Source organism: Mustela nivalis, assembly GCF_964662115.1.
Source record: "Mustela nivalis genome assembly, chromosome: 7".
NCBI lineage: Eukaryota > Metazoa > Chordata > Mammalia > Carnivora > Mustelidae > Mustela > Mustela nivalis.
This window is the reverse complement of record NC_139026.1, coordinates 74,418,363-74,438,397: the sequence shown is the minus strand read 5'-3', so window position 1 is coordinate 74,438,397 and position 20,035 is coordinate 74,418,363. Positions and strand designations below refer to the sequence as shown.

The window sequence follows — 20,035 nt, the reverse complement described above, 5'->3', positions numbered from 1 at the left end:
AAAATGGAAATTTTCTATAAAACAGACTTACAAATGGTTAACAGCAACATAATCTCTACGCAGCCCTCAGCAGTACCACTCTCTCGTACCACTGAGTACCTGGGAGCATAGAGCAGGGCCTCCCAACCACAAGATCAGAGCACACCTGTCTGTGCTGGAGTTAGGAATACACAGAAAAGTTCTGTGCTGTTTTGTAAAATCAACTCTCGTGCAAGCTCACCCTGAAGGCTATTTTCACTTAAGCCTGTTGATGTTAAAGTTTTTTTGTTTTGGGTGGGTTTTTTTTTTTTTTTTTTTTGGCTTCCTGATGTGAATTTTCTTTTATCCTTTCACCACACAGCAAGACAAAGCCTTGGAAAGACAGCCTTTAGATAGAGTTACACAATTTTCGCAAATGGAAACACCGATGCCAAAGAACTGGAACTGTTTAGTGCAGGGCTGAAGAGAAAACGCCGTGCTGAACAAAGGACGCAAGCAGCATTCAAAGGTTAGGCTGTAGAGACACCCTGCACATGACTGGGGCCCACTTCACTTGGCACCAGAGGAACTACACTCCCCTCTCTGCCAAAGCAAACCGGGTGGTCACAATCCAGCTCCTTTCCCACTAGCCAAATTATTCTTTTAGACTCTCGTCCTTTTTTGATGCGAGTGTATTGTGACCTTCATTTTTTTCCTAATTCGGAATGAATATGAAGTGACTATGGTGGGCAGGGCTATGTAGTCCATAGGGAAAGCTGTTGACTCAGAGAAAGGGAATAACTTGTGATTGTCTTAGCTCTTGCTTAACTTGACCAGGAAAAGAAACGAGAGCCATATATTTAAAATAAATTAGAGAATAAACAAAAATGGGATGGGGCTCATGGATCTTCTGAAATCCCACAAGAGGTGTTTCTCTGGTTCCTCCTCCTTCCTTCTCTTGAGATTTTCCATCCAGGGAATTCAGTGGCATTGCTTCTGAAAGCTCGAACTGAGAGTGAAGAGGAAGGGAAGTGAAAAATAGCCACAGAAAGCAATGATAAGTTTTCTCCTCTTTCTCTTTATGAAGGTGATGAGTCCATGAATTAGAGTTGGTGAAATCCCCAGATCTGCATCAGGAAATCCTGTTGGCTTCTTCTGATTTATGCCTAATGCCCCAACCTTCCTTGTGCCGGTTAGTTGTGTTTCTGCTACGAGAACTCTAAGAATATTAGCTATGAGCAGATATTTTTGCTAAATGAGGAATATGGCAAAGAACAGAGAAAGGAGGGGGTGTGTTGTTGCTGTGGGTAAGTAAGATCAATGCAGATTCAGTGAACCAAATAGAAGTTTTCATTACTTATTTTTCTAATGACTTACAAGGCAGAATATGTCCAGCTGTGGGGGTCAGAGAACAGTTCACACCCTTGTCCCCAAGGTCCTGTATCTCAACATCCATGTTTCTGACATAAGATCCACTTATTTCAAAATGAAATCATGTCTCCAGTGATGGAGATGTGTCCACAAGAGCACAATAGTAATGAGGTCATTATATGTGTACAACTGGAAGAAAAGTTACTTCCTAATAGGAGTTACCTAATTAAGTGATTCCATACTCCTACTAAAGCATATGTTCTTGAATTACACATTTGTAGTTGAATAAAGATTCTGATATTAACATATTTTGAATAATATCCTGGTTCTAACGAAAACTCTCAAGGTACTGAGAAGAAGAGAGTGAATCTGACTAGTTTAGGTTGGATCACTGGGGTTGTCTAGAGGGGTGTGTGTGTGTGTGTGTGTGTGTGCATACCCACATAAACTTACTGACACACACAATTAGGCAAAAAAGACAAATCTAAACAAAAGACTTTGGACCCTAATTTCTGTCAGCAGAGATGTCAGGAATTTTACAATAAATCAGCAAGTTCCTTTCCAAAACTTACTTTTACCCACCAGAAACAGAAGCAAAAGGTCCCCCTTTTTTTTTTTTTTTGTATTGTTTTAAAGGGAGAGCTCTGGTAATGAGACCAGACAAGAATTCTTGGAAGGATCAAAATACACAGAAAACAAAGACAAGACACACAAACAAATGTATCTTCAAGGAACAGAATGGATGGCAGAGCCTGCCATTCCTGTTTCAACATCAGTATTTTCTTTAGGTCTCTACAGCTGAAAACTTGAATTCTTTTACATTTGGGTTGTCCTGCTGCCTTTTCACATGGGGTTTAAAGTAATGAGCCATGAGTCAAACTGAACTAAAGCCATTCTGAATCTGGCCACTCTTCCTCTCTAATTTCTCCTGACCTCCCCTTTCTTGGCAGTCTGAAAGCTCTAATATCTTGTCTTTTGGCTACGAGAGCAGAACATATGGTTTGCTTGAAGATTCTTGTTAAACACTTGTCCATTAACCTGACAGTAGGAAGTGCTAAAGAACAGAAACAGGAGTCCAGTCAGACATTCACCTCAAGTCCAAAGCAAACACACTTGCCCCCTAAAACACCTGCTTGATCTCCAAGTTAAGAAAAATCAAACAACGAAGGTAACCATTGACATTTTCTATTATGATTTGGGGACATTCTTTCATCAAGTTCTTTCATGATTTATTCTGTTTTTCAGATATGATTGGGTTTTTTTTTTTCTTCCTTAGAGAAAACAAATTTAAAAAACAAATAGAAGTTTAAAACAATGAATTAGGGTCTGGATAGGATCTGGGAATAATGTCTTAGTTTTGTTATAAATCAAGCAACACTTCATCTGCCTTTATGCTCTCTATAGGTAATTCAGGAGACATTTTGCCCAACCCCTACAGCTAGCTGGAAGGAATTTGTTATCAACAACCAATGCTTCTATCTAAAATTTGTAAAATATAATTGTGTTATGTCACTGAATAATTACTACATTGTAACTAATAAAGTGGAAGAGAGTCTCTGTAAACCAGTGGGAAATGATGCTGACTAAAGCCCAAGACGGGGGCAGGGGCACGGTTCAAGAATCCATACCAACCTGTATCCATCCATCAACAACTCAGATTATACTTGGGCTCTTTCATTTCTAACTCATCAAATTCCTTTTACTATTTGCCTTCTTTGGTCTGTTGAGTTTTGAAAGCCTGAATAGAGTAGACATAGTAGCCTTGTAATAGTACAGATAAACTTCCTGTTCCTTTGGACAAATGGATAGATAATTATTTTCTTATTTTATTTTTATTTTTTTAAAGACTTTATTTACTTATTTGAGAAGGAGAGCACAAGGAGGGTGGAGGGGAGAGGCAAAGGGAGAGGGAGAAGCAGACTCTCCACTGAGCAGGGAGCCCAGCACCCTGGGATCATGACCTGAGCTGAAGGCAGTGGCTTAATGACTGAGTCACCCAGGTTCCCCGATAGAAAATTATTATTTTTTTTAAAGATTACAGACAACTCATCATTACCACCAAAGTAGCATATTTATAGTACAGATTATGCAGACCAGTCTGCAAACACATTTCCTTCCTTTCTGGAACTTGTGTCCCATCCATCTCCTGGTTCATACTCCAGCTGTTTGGCTCATGAACCACTTACCACAGCAGGTGCTGTTTCCATTCACTTATTTATTTATTCATCCTTTCATTCAAAAGACATTTGTTGAGTGCACCTGCTAATCAGGAAACTAAGGGCTTTATATTATTATTTTTCATCCTAATATCCCCATGAAGTACATTTTCTTATTCCTATTTTACAGATGAGGAACAGACTCAAATTAATTAACTTGCTAGATCAAGTCTGTATGATGCCAAATCATGTGCCTGTCCTCCTCCTTCACAAGGGATAGAAGAAGGCGACAGATGATTAATTGCAGTTTTTTTACATTTTGCGCTAATGTGATCCTCCACTGGCTTAAAACACAGAAAGTCACCATCTCTTCCAGGCTTGCCCTGCTCAGTGAAGGATACGAGTACATCTGTTCACTTGTCAAATTTGTTCTTTTGAAAAAAAAAAAAAATGAAGTTCTACAAACATTTGCCATTCCATTAACTTATGCGATCTAGAGACTAATGAACACAAAATGAATTTTTGCTTTTTGGGCTATTTGTCTTGCCATTAGCTAAACCATTATGACAAATTTCATCTGTAACATAAACAAACCTGAGCTATTTTAATGTTCGGAAAAAGTGAAGTTAGTGTGGCTCTCGGTGCAAGACTAATTTTTACAACTGTCTCCCTCTTTGCATCAGGCCCCTTTTTTGTTTGGATTCCATTTGGAAATCACGAAACGGACGTACCGTTCTGACCTCTAGCCATCTGTTGGCTGCTGAGAGGAATAAGTAGGCAATGTTGTTCGTGTCCGTCAGTTCCAGCATACGTTGCTTAAATCTGGTTTCATGCCTGTAGAAAACAAAAATATGATCACGCTAGCCACCAACAGGAGAAATAATAAGAAACAGTCACACTTACTACTACTCTGTTTACACAACATTGTGACAAACGGATGGGATGGAATGACTAGTAAATGGACTCCTACTTCAAAATAAAGGCCAGCTGCTACTGCTTTGCTGCACGCTTACTGGGGAGGGTGTGGTCCGTCCTTCTTCCTTTCTTAGACCCCTGCTATGAAAAGGAAGCTTTCTGATGACAAATTCCTATTAAGGATCACTTCATAAATTTCCTCATAATTTTGCGGCCACAAAAACAAGGCATGGCCTGTGTTGCAAGGGCCTTACAAAAACCAGAGTAAGTTGTACAGAAGCGCAATAAGCTCTACCTACTTTTTATTGCCTTTTTTTTTTTTTTTAACTTTTCCAAATAACACAGTTAAAGGTGGATAGGAGGAGCTGAACGAGGACCAGAGAAGACAGGAAACTATGCATGTGTAACAGGCAAATAGATACTTTTAAATTTCTCCTTCTGCTGGGGTTTCTGGGAACCAAAGAAGGAAACTGAGTAGAAAGAAGTAGAGGATGGAGGTCCTTGGAGGTGGCAGATGTTCTTGTTAGATGAGATAGCTTATGCTCAAGGTTCTAAAATATTTGTAAGGATGGTCACTGCACGAAAGGAACTCTCAGCCTATGGTACTTATAGGATTTTATGACAAACACAGTTTAGATATTGATCCCTGGCCAAATTCAGCTCATTCTTGGAAATCAACATCATCAGACCAAATTCTGGGTAATCGTGTTATAAATGAAACTTCTAATAAGAATCTTATCCATCTGAACATGTGAGCTACTTTTTCACAGAACTCATGCTACATGGTGATAAATCTTTCCAAATAACAAAAATAGTCGCTTTTCATTTTTCAGTTATTTTCCGTGAATAACAAAAACAATGGAAAGCTGGATAATATAATCAAAATAACTGATTTGAAGGTTGGAGGAAATGCCAAATCAAAATGTGGTCTATTCACTCTTCATGGCCATGACTGTTCATATATGGACCACTTGTCTGCACATTACATTTCTAAGGCATAGCCAAGTTTCATTTGACAGCTCAGAAATGATTCCTGTTTGATAAAAGACTGCCCCAAGTTTCCCCAAATCTTCAAATGAATTTGCAAAACTTTATATTAAACCATCACTATGTCACAAGTCCTGTGTGGGGCGTTCACTTGGCCCACAAAGTCGTCCATACAGGCCAATATAAAGCAGATACTTGATATCTGTCCAATCCATCTGATCATTCCAATATGCCAAACCAGATAAATCAGATAACTGAGTCAGACAACATCTGATCTACAATAATCAAAGGATTTGGCAATCAGAGCCAAATAATTACCTCACTTTGAGTTATGAGTTTGCAGCCTTCTCCTAAATGCCATGTACAGAAGGACCTACACGAAAGAGCAACTTACTGGAGTGGGCCTGAGAAGTCCCAGGAACATGCCTGTTTTGTACTGGGATGGTCCCTTAGAACTGAAGAGAGTGAATAAGGAAAAGGCAGAATGGCCCACAGGACTAGAGGATTTACTGCAATAGTGGATATGAATGGTAATGAGATATATCCTCCTAAGGAACAACATTTCTGTATTTGCAATGTTAGGGAGATTTTTAGCCATTCATTCCGAAACTTTGCCAAACACCAACTCTATGCAAGACATCGGGGGGGGGGGGAATATATATATAAACAAGATGTAACCTCTGCCCTTGAGGAACACTGTCTTTAGGGAAGGAGGTAAACACGGTGTTAACAAGCAAGGACCATGCAACTCAGAGGCTGGTTATAACAGCCCGGTGCACGAAACGCTACTTGAATATAAAAGATGGGGGCAACTCACACAGGGAAGGAGATAGAGGATGGGGAGAGAAGGAGGATTAAGCAAAGTTTCATGGAGGACCTGGAGGAAGATCCAAGTGAGGTTTTAAAGGATGAGATGAATGCTTCAGGTTAACAAGGGAAGACAAAGCTGTGGAAACAGTAGGAACAACATGAGCAAAGGCACAAAAATGAGAAAACTCATCATGTTCAGGGGCTCAAGAGAGGGTTTGCTCTCTACAGGTTGGTGGTAATGGAGAGATTGGGGATGGGGCCCACTGGACCAAAGCCACTGGACCACCTTTCAGATGAACATCAAAGACTTTATTCTGACAAAGTGCTTTGTCTGGGATGCTTCTTACTCTTCATTTAGTTGTGGGATATTGTTTCAGATGCACTCTTAAAGAGTTTGTAAATGGAATTGGCAACGGTCTGAAGCAGCAGCGGGAGGGGAGGGGTGGAAATGCAGTGAACATTCTTTCTGTGTGTTTCTATTTGGCAAGAAACCTTCTGTTTTCCTAATGGAAACTTTGACACACTCAGTCTGTATCTTTTCATCCACATCCAGCTCATCTTCTGAACATTCTTAGACCTTTATTCTGTTGGACCAAAAAAAAAAAAAAAATAGGAAAGGTCACTGAAATCTCAGTCTAATTTAGCTGTGAAACTTTCGTGGTAAACTACTTGAGGGAGTTCACTGCCGCGTGTGAGTACACCACGAACCCTGAATGCAGGGGAGGAGAGGCAGCCTAATCAGTAAATGCTAACTTTCCAAAAGAGCTGAAGACTCTGGGGACTCTGGGTAGCCTGAAAGAAAGGAAGAAATGGATGGAAAAGAAGATGTTTGATTCTTGACCAAAAGCACCAAATGTAAAGACTCTAGAATTTTATTCATAGCAGCAGGACTGTCCCCACATTTTAAAACTTCTTTTGGTTTAAAAATGCTGATATTTGCGGTACTTAATATTTACTTTAGAAATGAATGTTAAAAGATATAAATCTGGATGACTATGACGCAGATACTTCTCCATAAAAAGTTCGGTTGTCTTTTGTTTCTTCCAATCATAATTCAAGCCTTGAAGATTTAACACATAGTATTTTGTTCTTCTAACTACCTAGACTTTTCCTCATGTAAAATTAGGAATAGTCATGCTAAATTCTGTCCATGTGTCTAACAAAGAAGAAAAATGAAAAGCCTAAATCTTGACTCTTGGTCAAGTTCCTCTGTCATTCTAAACTGTTTTTTCCTTCAAGACAATTTATCTCATTCTAGTCATCATCACTCTTAGAAAATAACTTCACCTTGTCCGGAGAGAAAACAGAGCAAGGACTGTTATATGTTGAACCCGTCAACGTCCTGCAGTGTCATCAAGGAGCTTGCCTGAATCCTGGCACTTCTTGCCCCACACCTGCCATGTCACCCTAACTGTTTTCTTTGTGGTATTTATCTGGGATGGAAGTGGAAGGCCATGTCTTTGTAGACTTTAAATATCCATACCAAGAGTAGTACCAGCATATGTTCAATACTCAAATAGATTAACTTGAAAGGATTTATTTGGTGAAAAATGAAATCTTTAATATGATGGATGCAATGAGTACCACTGGTCATTACTGGCTTCCACCAGGACACAAATTTGGTCTTAATATTATAATTTGATGTCAATCAGTAGTTTTGTCATCTCCAATAAGAGCCACTCTGATGGGAAAACACACCACTGCAGAAAGTGTGAATTTTCATGATGAAGTCTATGTAGATTGATGCAGAAATTCTGTGATACATATTGTTGATGTTTATATCTCTCTATTCTACTTTTTGACTCAGGTTTTTATATCTAATAATATAAATATTTCTTAGGGTAGAAAAAGCTCTAATTGAAATCACTACATGTTTGCATTTAGGGTTCCAAGAAGACATTATACTTTAAGATGTCAATTTTCCAGATTAAATGAAATACTCAGTGCTGCCACCTTCTCTTCTGAGTTTACTTGAACAGGGAAAATAGGACCAGATCATTTTCTGAGTGTTAAGTAAACGCTTTTGATCAAAAGCTTGGGTTCTTACTGTTTACCAGTAATAATTGAAGAAAACTGGGACGCCTGGGTGGCTCAGTTGGTTAAGCAGTTGCCTTCGGCTCAGGTCATGATCCCAGAGTCCTGGGATCGAGTCCCACATTGGGCTCCTTGCTCGGCAGGGAGCCTGCTTCTCCCTCTCCTCTGCCTGCCATTCTGTCTGCTTGTGCTCGCTCTCTCTCCCTCTTTCTCTCTGACAAATAAAATCTTTAAAAAAAAAATTGAAGAAAACTGATTAAATCCTAAAATAACTTGATATAGTAGTATTTATTTTATTTTATTTTTAGTAGCATTTCTTTTATTATTAATATTCTTATTTTAATATATTCTTATTAATAATATTAATATTATTAATATTCTTATTTAATGTCCTTAATATTCTTATTCTTATCAACAACTTGTTGATTGGATGCTTCTTTTCTAATCACCATGATTAGTGCTTTCCATGTATTTGTCAATCAGCCCAATGACCCTAAGAAGCAAAGTTGATTTCTCCATTTCACAGATAAGGAAACTGAGGCTAGGGAATTGACAAGACAGATCTACATTACACAGCTAGTATCTTTCCAATACGGTATTTCATTCTTTCTTTATGATTGTCAAAATTACAGAGAATTAGACTAACTCTGAACATTTATTGCCGTATTTTCCCTCTTCTAGTTTAGAACACTGCCATGCCCACACAGTAGGCATCCAAAAAATGGTAGCAATTATCAGTTATTTGCAGATAGGTTTGTTGATTATATGATTGCCTAATCAGCAAAATGAAAATATCTTTGCTCACCTAAATGCCCGAATGGTGGTGAGTCCTTCAGCTGTTTCTGAGAAGTGGCAAAGTAGAGGGAGCTGGGTAGAATCATCAAGTTCCTGGAGATCTCTAGAACAGAGAAAAGTGCAAAATTAACTTCAGATGCATTCAGGTTCAGAGGCTACTGTGTTCATCCTAAATTAGGGTTTTTCCTTGTTATTGCAACTAATTCCTCCTAGAACCCAGTTAACAAAAGCCTCAAAAGTTTATAATCTAAAGAGGAAGAGAGAGATGAGTACAGAATGAATTTTGGTCCAGGCCACATATGTACTGCGTTGTAAAAACTACTTGCTTTGTGCAACAACTATAGCAAACTGCTATGGGGACACAGAGGAAAGGACGATTACCTCTTACCTCGGAGGTGGGTAATATTTTGGGGGGACATGTGGAATTTAGGCCAAATCTTAAGCTTTGAGGAGGGCTTCAATAAAACAAGAAGCGCATTCCAGCTATGGGAATAAGGGCAAACACAGCAGACTACAGAACGTGGCAGGTGCAGTCTGGGTGGTGCCCAGAATCCTTTGCGAGTGCTGCAGCAGGGAAAGGCTGTGTAAAGGAGAGAGGGGACTTGTGGTGGAGGGTCCTGGGTGACTTGGACAAAATCCCTGAAGTCTAGAAATGAAACGATCAGGCTGTGCTTCAGCAACATGACTTGGTCGGCTATAAAGGATGAAAGAGAGTAAGTGAGTTAGGGTACTCTACATCAGAGATTTTTTTTTTTAAAGTTCTGAATTACTGGGATTCTAATGAGATTTAAAACAGTCTCCCAGAAGTAGGTTTCTAAATTGCGACAATCGATGAATGGTAGCAGGGTGAGTAAGAGAGAATTGTCAAATATGGCTTGGCTGTTTCTAGTTTAGCCGACTTGACAAATGACGGTATTATTTACCAGGGTGGAAGACACGGAATAAAGGGATTTGAAGAAAAAGACAACGAATTTGCCCTTGGCCACAATGAATTTGCTTCCTTGCCTCCACGCTTCATGGAACTTTTTTCATTGGTCCTCTGAGGAACTATAAAATATACATATAAAATGTATATTATATATATATATGTATATATGTGTGTGCATATATATATATATATGTATAATATTCAATGAACATTTAGTGGACAAACATCTGAATCATCCTTTTCATAAAGATGCATACTAGTGATGAAAACATTTCCTGAAGCCACATAAGCTAACATTTCTAGAAGATAGGCTAAGTGTTATACCATATGTTTCAAAATAATCCTCTTTTTTCTTTTCAGTTTTTTTTCCTGCCATGGTTTAGGTTTTGGGGTTGAGGGTTTAGAGCTGCAGCATCAACATTCACCTTCCAGAGTCAATGAATTAAACTGTTCATAATCTTCAACAATAACTTGGGCCATTCTGGGCTGCCTGTGTAGTGCCACAAACAAATGCAAAACTCTTTTGAGTTTCTACAATGGATTTGTCCTCTTTAGAAACTGCAGAGGAGACAGAAAGAAAGAGGGAAGGGAAAGAAAGAGGAGTGGAGGAAATCAAGTATGAAGGAATGTGAGTAGTTTGCTACTTTAACCATAAAACTAAGTGGCTATTTGTCAATTTGACACAAGTAACAGGTGGTCACTGCATTTGAGGTTTGCAATGAAGGGAAAAAATTAGGATGGAGAAACCCTTGTTTATAAGACTGTGCTTTGTGAAACCAAGAAGGGGAGGGCACAGCTTGACCTTATATTCTTGTAAGTAGGACTCACACTTCCTTACAGAGTTAACCACACATTAGGTCTTTGATTTCAGAGATTCCAAATTCCATGACATATCCTGTCTCCCACTTTAATTCCTTTTGGTATTTACAAAACAGCCTGTTAAGTTGCCTGAGTTTTTCAATATGAGTGAGTCCTGCAGAGGCTCAACATCTAGAAAGGTTTTTTTGTTTTGTTTTGTTTTTAAGATTATTTATTTATTTATTTGAAAGAGAGAGAGAGAGAGAGAGAGAGCGCACATGTAGACTGAGCGGCAAGCAGAAGGAGAGGCCAAAGCAGACTCCCCACGGAGCAGGGAGCCTGATGTGGGGCTCAATCCCAGGACCCCAGGATCATGACCTGAGCTGAAGGCAAACACTTAACCAATTGAGCCACCCAGGTGTCCCTAGAAAGGTTTTTTGTCTGTGAAACTAAATGTCATGTGCTTATACTTGTTTACTTCCATAGAATTTCAAATAAGAATGTTTGATAATCCACTATCAGTGTTAATTCTTTAAAAGTGGCCATCTCATCCATGCGGTGCCTGGGTGGCACAGTTGGGTAAGCATCTGACACTTGGGTTCAGCTCAGGTCCTGATCTCAGGGTCCCAAAATAGTGCCTCACATGGGGCTCTGCACTCAGCGTGGAGTCTGTTCGAGATTCTCTCTCTCTCTTCCCCTTCCATTCGTTCTCTCTCTTTGTAAAATAAATAAATAAATCTCTTTTTAAAAAAAGATCATCTTCATATTTTAGGCACTATCAATGCTAGTAACAGATTGTTCTTTCTTATAATGAACAGAATCCACAATTTTTATTATTTGTTTATTTAATTATTTAATGATTTGCAATTCCAATTTATAATGGACTAGGAATGTTTTCCTAGTCTTTGTCCTCAATTTGTGTTGCAAAGGGATAAAAATAAGCCCAAATGAATATGTGACTGAAGTAAGACATGACTATAATATTTAGTGATAAGAAGACAAGAGCAGATTTGGAAACAACAGAAATAAAGTAACTGAACTTGCCTCTCCAGCAAGCAGTGTCAGTAATGGTAACAGAATAAATGAAAAAGTGAACTCATGATTAACTCTTCCCTTTTGGTCTCAATTTGCTATAAGAAAAGCAGATGAGGCTGGGAATGAAAAAACATTCTAGATTTTTTTCTAAGATTTTATTTATTTATTTGACAGAGATCACAAGTAGGCAGAGAGGGAGGGAGAGAGAGGAGGAAGCAGGCTCCCTGCTTAGCCAGAGAGCCAGATGTGGGGCTCGATCCCAGGACCCTGAGATCATGACCTGAGCTGAAGGCAGAGGCTTTAACCCACTGAGCCACCCAGGTGCCCCAACATTCTAGATTTAATACAGATCTCTAACATTGGAGGACCCCCAAATCATAGCTGAGGGAAAACAACCACATTTTTAAAATTAAAAACCGTTATAAGATATATTGAGAGGTTCCCAACTACAATCTTGGCTTTTCTTATTACCTTCCCCAATTTCTCATCGTCTTCTTTGCAATCATGTCCTATTAAATATCCTCAGTTTACCGAATAAACTCAGTATCTATCTTCTTATTCTAGCACTTAATGCACAAACAAGGATTACCTTATCTACAGGGACTAAGTTTCTTGAGCACAGGTTCTTGTCAGGTGGATCCCTTCACCTGCCACATGGCTTACACAATTATTTTCAACACTGTAATGCCTACTGAGTGTTTGTTGCAATAAAGTGATTATTGCGGGCGCCTGGGTGGCTCAGTGGGTTAAGCTGCTGCCTTCGGCTCAGGTCATGATCTCGGGGTCCTGGGATCGAGGCCCGTGTCGGGCTCTCTCTGCTCAGCAGGGAGCCTGCTTCCCTCTCTCTCTCTCTGCCTGCCTCTCCGTCTACTTGTGATTTCTGTCTGTCAAATAAATAAATAAAATCTTTAAAAAAAAATAAAGTGATTATTGCAATGGTATAAATTTACTGTATTATTTTTAACAACTCTTCAAAGCTGAACTGGAATTTTTTTTAAAATTTTTTCAGTGTTCCAAGATTCATTGTTTATGTACCACATCCAGTACTTCATGCAATACATGCCCTCCTTAATATCCCCCACCAGGCTCACCCATGCCCCCAACCCCCCTCCCGACTCTAAAACCCTCATTTTGTTTTTCAGAGTCCTTAGTCTCTCATGCTTCGTCTCCCACTCCGATTTAATTTTAAAACAACTGGTACTACATATCATTTAACTATAGTACATCTCAGCAAATGATAAATCTTATATTAATAGAAGAATGTAAGATTCATGGCTACTTTTATTTATATTTGGCTGGGTACTCAAGTATGTGTTAAATTATCCAATCTGGAAAGTTCCAATCTCTTGGAGTTAAAGCTCTTCTATCAGACATTCAAGATTATCTACTTTTCTAGTCATCACTCTGACTTATCTCTTTAACCTTTTTAAATTCTTCTGATTTTTACAGAATGCATTTTAGCATTTTACAATATTTTATCTTTTCTTCCCACTGTGCAATAGAACAATATGAAGTCACTTACTCTTTGGAACTGTGTCTGGTTTTACAAGATTTCTGTCAATGTCATGTTCAGAAAATGGATCACAGAATGAAAGATTTGGCATAGTTTGTGGACTCAAAACTCAACACGTCAATCCACATGTTAATAAATATCCAAGATTTAACAACCAATTACAGAAACAATTATAATAAATCTCCAAACGAAATATAATATAGGTTTTATCGTGTTAAAAATAGATTGCTTTTCCAAATTCCATACCTAATCTTGAAAAACACTATAGCAAATCTGGATCACAGCAAATCAAATACGTAGGTTTTTGAAAATGAACAGAACTTTGTTTTACTTACTTAGAAGCGACTCGAAAATATTTCTGGATAAAATAAAAGGCGACCCCAAGAGGCACGAGAGCGACCAGGAACACAGGGGTAGCATAAGAAATCATGCCAATGGCAGACAGGCAGAGCAATGTTGAGCGAGTCAGAGATTCCAAAGTTGGAGGGATGTGCTGTGAAGAAGGTAATTGGAAAGGAAAATGTTTGAGCTCAAAGAAAATATTGGTTACAGTGCAATAAAATATTCACTTTAAAGTTAAATTATATAATTATTTACCAAAGTACCACATGGATGTTTTAATTGTAAGCAAGTCTTCATTCCTTCAATTTCACTCACTTCCCTTAGCTCAGTATTTTTATCCACTTCCCTACCTATCTACTTATCCTCTGTCAGTCAATTTATCTTGGGGATTTTATGGAAATAAATCTCATTTGTCTATGTGTTCTTGATTTATTTTACTGAACAAGATAGTCTATAAATCTTCCCATGTTACCATACACAAATCTCCCTCTTTTTTAATGGCTGCATACTATTAAAAACATAGTTAGCTATTCCTCTTCTGTAAGAAATTCACATTAATTTTCTGTATTTGGCTTGCTCATATCCTTTACATGTTTTTGATTGGATTATTTATTTTCCTTGTTGATTTTTAGATGGTCTTTATAAGTTATGGATGTTTTCCTCTTGCTTTACATATGTTCCAGCTTTTCTCCCAGTTAATCTATTATATTTTAAATTCATCTTTGATGTTTTTAGTTCAACAGAAGTTTGAAATTTTATATAATCATTTCTGCTGGCTTTTTTCCTTATTCAGAATTTTGTGTCTTACTTAATTCCTACCCCAAAATTCTAAAACCATTCCCCCGCATTTTATTTTATAGTTTTATATCTTTCTATGGCCACCTTTATTCCATAAGTATTTGCTTTTATTTTATGGATAGCTAATTGTCCCAACATCCTTTATTAAAAAAATAATCTTTTTCTTACTGATTCCAGAAACCACACTTATCCTGTGTTAAATTTCTCCATATGCTGGTGTTTCTGAGTTCTCCATTTTATTCTTTTGAACTACTTGTTTTCTGTGATCACCAGAGTACTTTATTTTTATAATGTTTTCTGCGTATCTGATAGGGGAATTCTCTGTATATACAGGATTTTTCAGATTTCCAGGATTGTTGTATCTCTTTTCTTCTTATTAGTTTCCCTCTCTACTTTTGTTTTTGTTATTATTATGAGTAGTATTTATTTTTCACTTAATTTTTTAATTGGTGCAGAGAAAGTTACTGAATTTTATATCATACACTATCATGCAGATACTCTTCTGAACTGTCAATCTAGCTGTTTTTTTTTTTTTTTTTATTGTACTAATTGTCTTGAACTTTCTAGGTGGTAATCATTTCATCTTCCAAATAAAGACTGTGTTGTCTCTACTTTTTTGCATATGTATTCCTTATGAAGTGTTTTAGATGCAATGTGACTAACACCAAAGAATACATCAAAATTTTTCAGTATACTTTTTAGTCAGCTGCATGCATTAAGCATTGTTTTCCTAAACTGGGGATAATTTAGATATTCTTTTTTTTTTTTTTTAATTTAGATATTCTGATAGTAACTCCGAAAAGTCAGAAACGACAAGCGCTGGATTTGATGGATTCTTCTGTCAGTTATCCTAAGGGGTCTGTTTTTGGAGTGATCCAATTTTAGAGTTTAAGGACTTTAATTTCAGGACAAACTTCCAGAGGCAGACGGATCTAAAATAAACTCGGCATCCCTGGAATACTCTCTAAAATATCATACCATCTAAAGCTTTTCTTAGTAAAGAGCCAGTCTAGTTGAAGTAAAGGACATGTAAGACAGCTTGGCCTTCTATCCTTCGCTTCTGGGAGACACTCTTCATCGATACTAAACTTTAAGAATTTTGTTGTGACTGGAGATACATTGATCAAAATGATTCCTTTTTATAATTAAAAACTAAGTGTTAGTTTATTATTTCACACTGATTCTCTAAGTATCCTCTTCTACATGCATACATTATTTCAAGTTAAATCTTTAAGTTTTTATTCTAGAAATCAGTTGTGCATATAATATTGATATGAGTGCATATAGGCTTAAAGTTTTAGAAATATTTTATTGTTAATAGGAATCATGGTTTATCTTAAATATTATTTATCTTACACTGAAAAAGTTGTTTTTGAACTTGGAAGTAACTCAGAGGCACTCACCTGATCAATGATATTTGTATCAGCTGAGAAACGATTGAGAATCAGTCCCAGGGGGGTGGTATCAAAGAATCTAGGCAATAAACAGATTAGAATGTATGATAATACTAAACTGTCTGGAACCTGAGCACTGCTAATGGACAACTTAGAGCCCAGAAAAATGGGAAGGTTCCTATTCATTTGCTCAAAGACCAAATACACTCTCTAAAGTTTCACACTTTGCTTAAATTTAAAGATTCATGTTTTATGATTTTGTGTGGGGGAGTAAGAAATAACTACTTTTTTACCTTATTGGTCCAAGAATTATCTTATTGAGGAGATTGTGGTGAAGGTTTTTGGCAGCCGTGAGACCCATCCATTCTACAGTGAGAGATGTAACAAGGCAGAGGAAAATACCTGCTCCACAAAGTATGCTAAATCCAGCTACATAGTAGGTCTAAAAAGCAAACAACACCAAAAACCCAAATATGAAATTATCAGTTTTTTCTTACTGGAACACAAAATATCAAAGTCTGACAATATTTTCAACTTCATTATCTTGCATCAGTTTAGACAGTTCGTGGAGACTAAACACAGTACCCCCACCCTGTCCCCACTGGTTTCCTTCACCCTCTTCCAAGGTTTGCCTAAGGGCAGATGAAGCATTACAGTCTATTTTCCGATTTGGAATATTCTTGGCTTTCTACACCGTAGAGTTTATTCTTCCTATCCCTAATCTCAGAATGACCAACTAATACGTTGGTGTCAGTAGTTAAAATCAATACCATCAAAACAATAACAACCAAAGTTCCATGTATATGTTACACACACACACACACATACACACACACAATCATGTGCTTATACCTTCCCTGAATCCAAATCCAAACATTATCTTTTAATGTTTCTTATGATAAGCTTTAAAAATGCAAAAGAAATCCAAATAGCTTCCGTTTTGACAGGTCATTCCATTTCAGGTCCTATTTTAGTTAACTTACTGAATCATTACAAAAATTGGGCTATTAATATCAAACTAAATAAAAGTATCCCTGTTAATCTCAATATTTATTCCCTTAATGATTTAAAACAGAATTCACTATACCTGATCAGCTTTTCCACTATTGTTTATACTGTACTCCGAAGTCCATGTGGCCAGCCAGTAGTCGATGGCCACAATGACTGAATGTTTCAAAAGCTTAGAGAAAATCATCAGGAAGAGCAAGAAGAATCCTCCAGAAGTAAGATATCGCCAGCAGGTTTTCCAAGGCATTTTAGTTCTGAGCCTCATTACAGTGGACATATTATCATCCTCATCTTCTTCTTCTTCTTCCTCTGCATGTAAAATATTAGTTTAAGCTCTCCTCAGTCAACAGGTAGATAAAATTGATATTACCTTACAAAAAAGCATATAAAAATCCCCCTCAGATTTATAGAAATACAAGTGTTAGTCTTAGAAATCTTAAATGCTTTTAGCAGGAAAAACACCCATTGAAAAAATAGGTGAAAAATGAATGGATGAGCAAAACAAGAAGCAACATTTATGTCTGGATGAGATAATTTGCCAATTAATTACACAACAAATTGACAGGAAGTATAGACTAGAAGTTTACAAATTTATTGAAAGAACCATATTGCCAATGAAACCACAGGTCTGGCCCTTAAATACGTAATTCTTTGAACTCTAAATTTCTATATTTGTAAAACTTCACCAGAAGGAGATAGACTCTGAAATTTGTGGATTGCCCAAGAGGGCATAATCTCTGTTCTCTATGGTCCATTTTAGATGTGGTCACGGAGGCGCATGAGCAAGAAGAAATCTTCCAGAGAGCAAAGGCAGAGGACAGAGGACAAGAGTCAGGGAGTTCCTCTCAGATGTTTAAACCATCTGGAAACTCCAAGATTATTATCCTAAGAACATACTCCACTAAGAAGACAGAATTTCGGCATTTCCTCACTGGCAAAATTTGATTATTTGTGTGGTCTGGCAACGGTTGTGCATTTCCCATCCTTTCCTTTTCCAAAGACCATTTTCATTGCAGTTATCCTGTTATGTATTCTACTACTGTATACTGAGCAGGTTATGGGTAGGGAAGATAGGTAACTTTGATTTACAGTTTATCAGACCACAGAAATCTAAATGTGGATACTATGGGAAGACTGAGCATCACCAAAGATCCTAATATTTTGAACTAGATGAAGTAAATGAACAGGTCTCAGAAAATCTGTCCTTTGGTAAGGGTAGGTTCAATGCGTGAGCAGGATTAGAAATCTACATGATGAAAGTTCACTTCCAGACTACTTGCTGTCTCCCCAACATCCATTCACTGTTTCCATACTAACTGAAATTTCAACTTGCCTATGGCTGCCCAGCTAATGACAAGATTTCTTCCTTCTCCCAGTACCTAATCTGTCCATGTAATGAACTGGCTGATGGTAAGGAGTTAGGAACAATATGTGCAACTACTTCCCTTCTTCCCTTCTTGGTGGCTGAAACAGACATACTGACCAGGACCAGGAATAGCAACCGAGTGAAAAATACGTAGCATACTCGGCTCTTTGATATGCATTACATCATTTTATTTTGTAGGAAAGTAGTACTACGTTATTTTATGCCCCAGAGAATGGATTAACCAACAAGCCCGGGGTAGAGTATCCAGCCATATATTCACCACTGGAACAGTGGAGAGCGTAAGTGGGCATGACTCCACTTTTAGAATACATTAGAAATAACTGGTTTTAAATTCTAAAGGCTGATGTCTGTTTACAGCACCAGACGTTCTTTAAAAATATTCTTAAATCTAAGGAATTGAAGTGCAAAATCCATTCATCCATTCTCTCAATGAGTATTTACTGAAATACTGAATAGTTATCTGGTATAGAAAGGTAGCATGTCTTGGTGGTTTTTAGCTTGAAATTACAATTTTCTCTCTTTGTTAACTGGCTTGTAGAAATGCAGTCTTAAGCAAAAACTGTATAAGAAACATGAAGTATAGTGCATTTACCCTATGGAATTATATGAGATTTCTCTTACAAACTTCTTGGCAACACATGTCAAGGCAATGTAATTATTTCATCTTATTCCAATATATTCCAGGAAATCTTTTGTTCTTTACTATACCTTATTAGATCCAGAAAACTGAAACATAACAAATGGCTTTCGTGGAATTCTCTTCTTCTTCACTGCTGTACTGTTATGAAAATTCCATGAGGACTTACTGAATGATTCAAATATAAATATTTCAAAACAGTATTTTCTTCGTATTTCCCATTTATTGCCTATTTCTGAAGGACTTACATTTTATTAATGACTTGGTCATTCTACTAGTCCTTTCCAATTTATAAAAACAAGGGTCTAGGTCTGATCACAAACCGGGCCTTGCCTCTCAGCCCTCTCTCACACAGCACAAATACACTAAGACACACTTAGAAACCTTTCATGATGCTGGTTGATGGATTATATATACTTTTCTTTTGCTCCTATTCTTTTCATTTTCAGTATTCATATTTGGCTTAGTTCTTTTCTACCTACGAAGTGGCTTTTTATTCTTCATGGGCACACTGTTTATCAGGTGCCAAGGTAAAGCAGTCACGTCCCACTTGAAGGTTTCAGATAGAAGAGAAAAGTCTACCTTCATCTTCATCCTCCATTTGGGCTTTGGCCTCTCGTGAGTACATGGCTCTTCGAAGGGTTTTCCTCTCTAGAGTTGTTTGGTCAGCTTCCATATCCTACAGTAAACACCACATTACCATTATTCAAGGAGCTCACAGCCACAGGAAGGTTTTGACTCACCCATCAGTGACCCATACATACCAACTGTTAGTTATCTTTGCCAGTCTTGGGCTCTCTGCTCTCTATAGAGATCCACAACTCCTGTCGTAGGAGTAGTTTTGAGGCAACATCTGAGGTTTGTAAGGCTTCAGAGCTCAGAGGTGTTGGGCAGTAAGAAGCCAGGGTAGTAGCAACAACACAAGGGCGCCAACCCCAGGAGCAGGGACACTTCCTTAAGGCATATTTCACCACTGCTACTTGTTTTATCTTTACATCACTTTCAGATAGTCCCTATAATTGTCTAACTAAAGATTTATTCATGATAATAAATAATTTCCTTCAAAAATGCATGCAGTTCTAGACTGGGCAAAGCACTATCACTCATCCCCTCTTCTAGTAAATTACTAAATCAGAGTGAGTTTCCTTAACATCTCACTAGGGTAGCTG

At 37.6% G+C, this 20,035-nt stretch overlaps 1 protein-coding gene across 12 annotated transcripts in view; it reads right to left on the bottom strand.

Moving 5' to 3' along the window:
* The window catches only part of ABCC9 (ATP binding cassette subfamily C member 9), a 150,893-nt gene that overhangs the window by 26,029 nt on the left and 104,829 nt on the right, over window positions 1-20,035 (bottom strand). For all 12 annotated transcript variants that reach the window (XM_082738588.1, XM_082738590.1, XM_082738589.1 and 9 more), the window contains 7 exons: window positions 19,449-19,545; window positions 16,922-17,151; window positions 16,128-16,276; window positions 15,844-15,913; window positions 13,636-13,793; window positions 9,037-9,129; window positions 4,217-4,319 (listed from right to left, as the gene is read on the bottom strand). In XM_082738588.1, coding sequence (XP_082594714.1) covers window positions 4,217-4,319; window positions 9,037-9,129; window positions 13,636-13,793; window positions 15,844-15,913; window positions 16,128-16,276; window positions 16,922-17,151; window positions 19,449-19,545 — 900 coding nt within the window. The remainder of the gene's footprint in view (window positions 1-4,216; window positions 4,320-9,036; window positions 9,130-13,635; window positions 13,794-15,843; window positions 15,914-16,127; window positions 16,277-16,921; window positions 17,152-19,448; window positions 19,546-20,035) is intronic.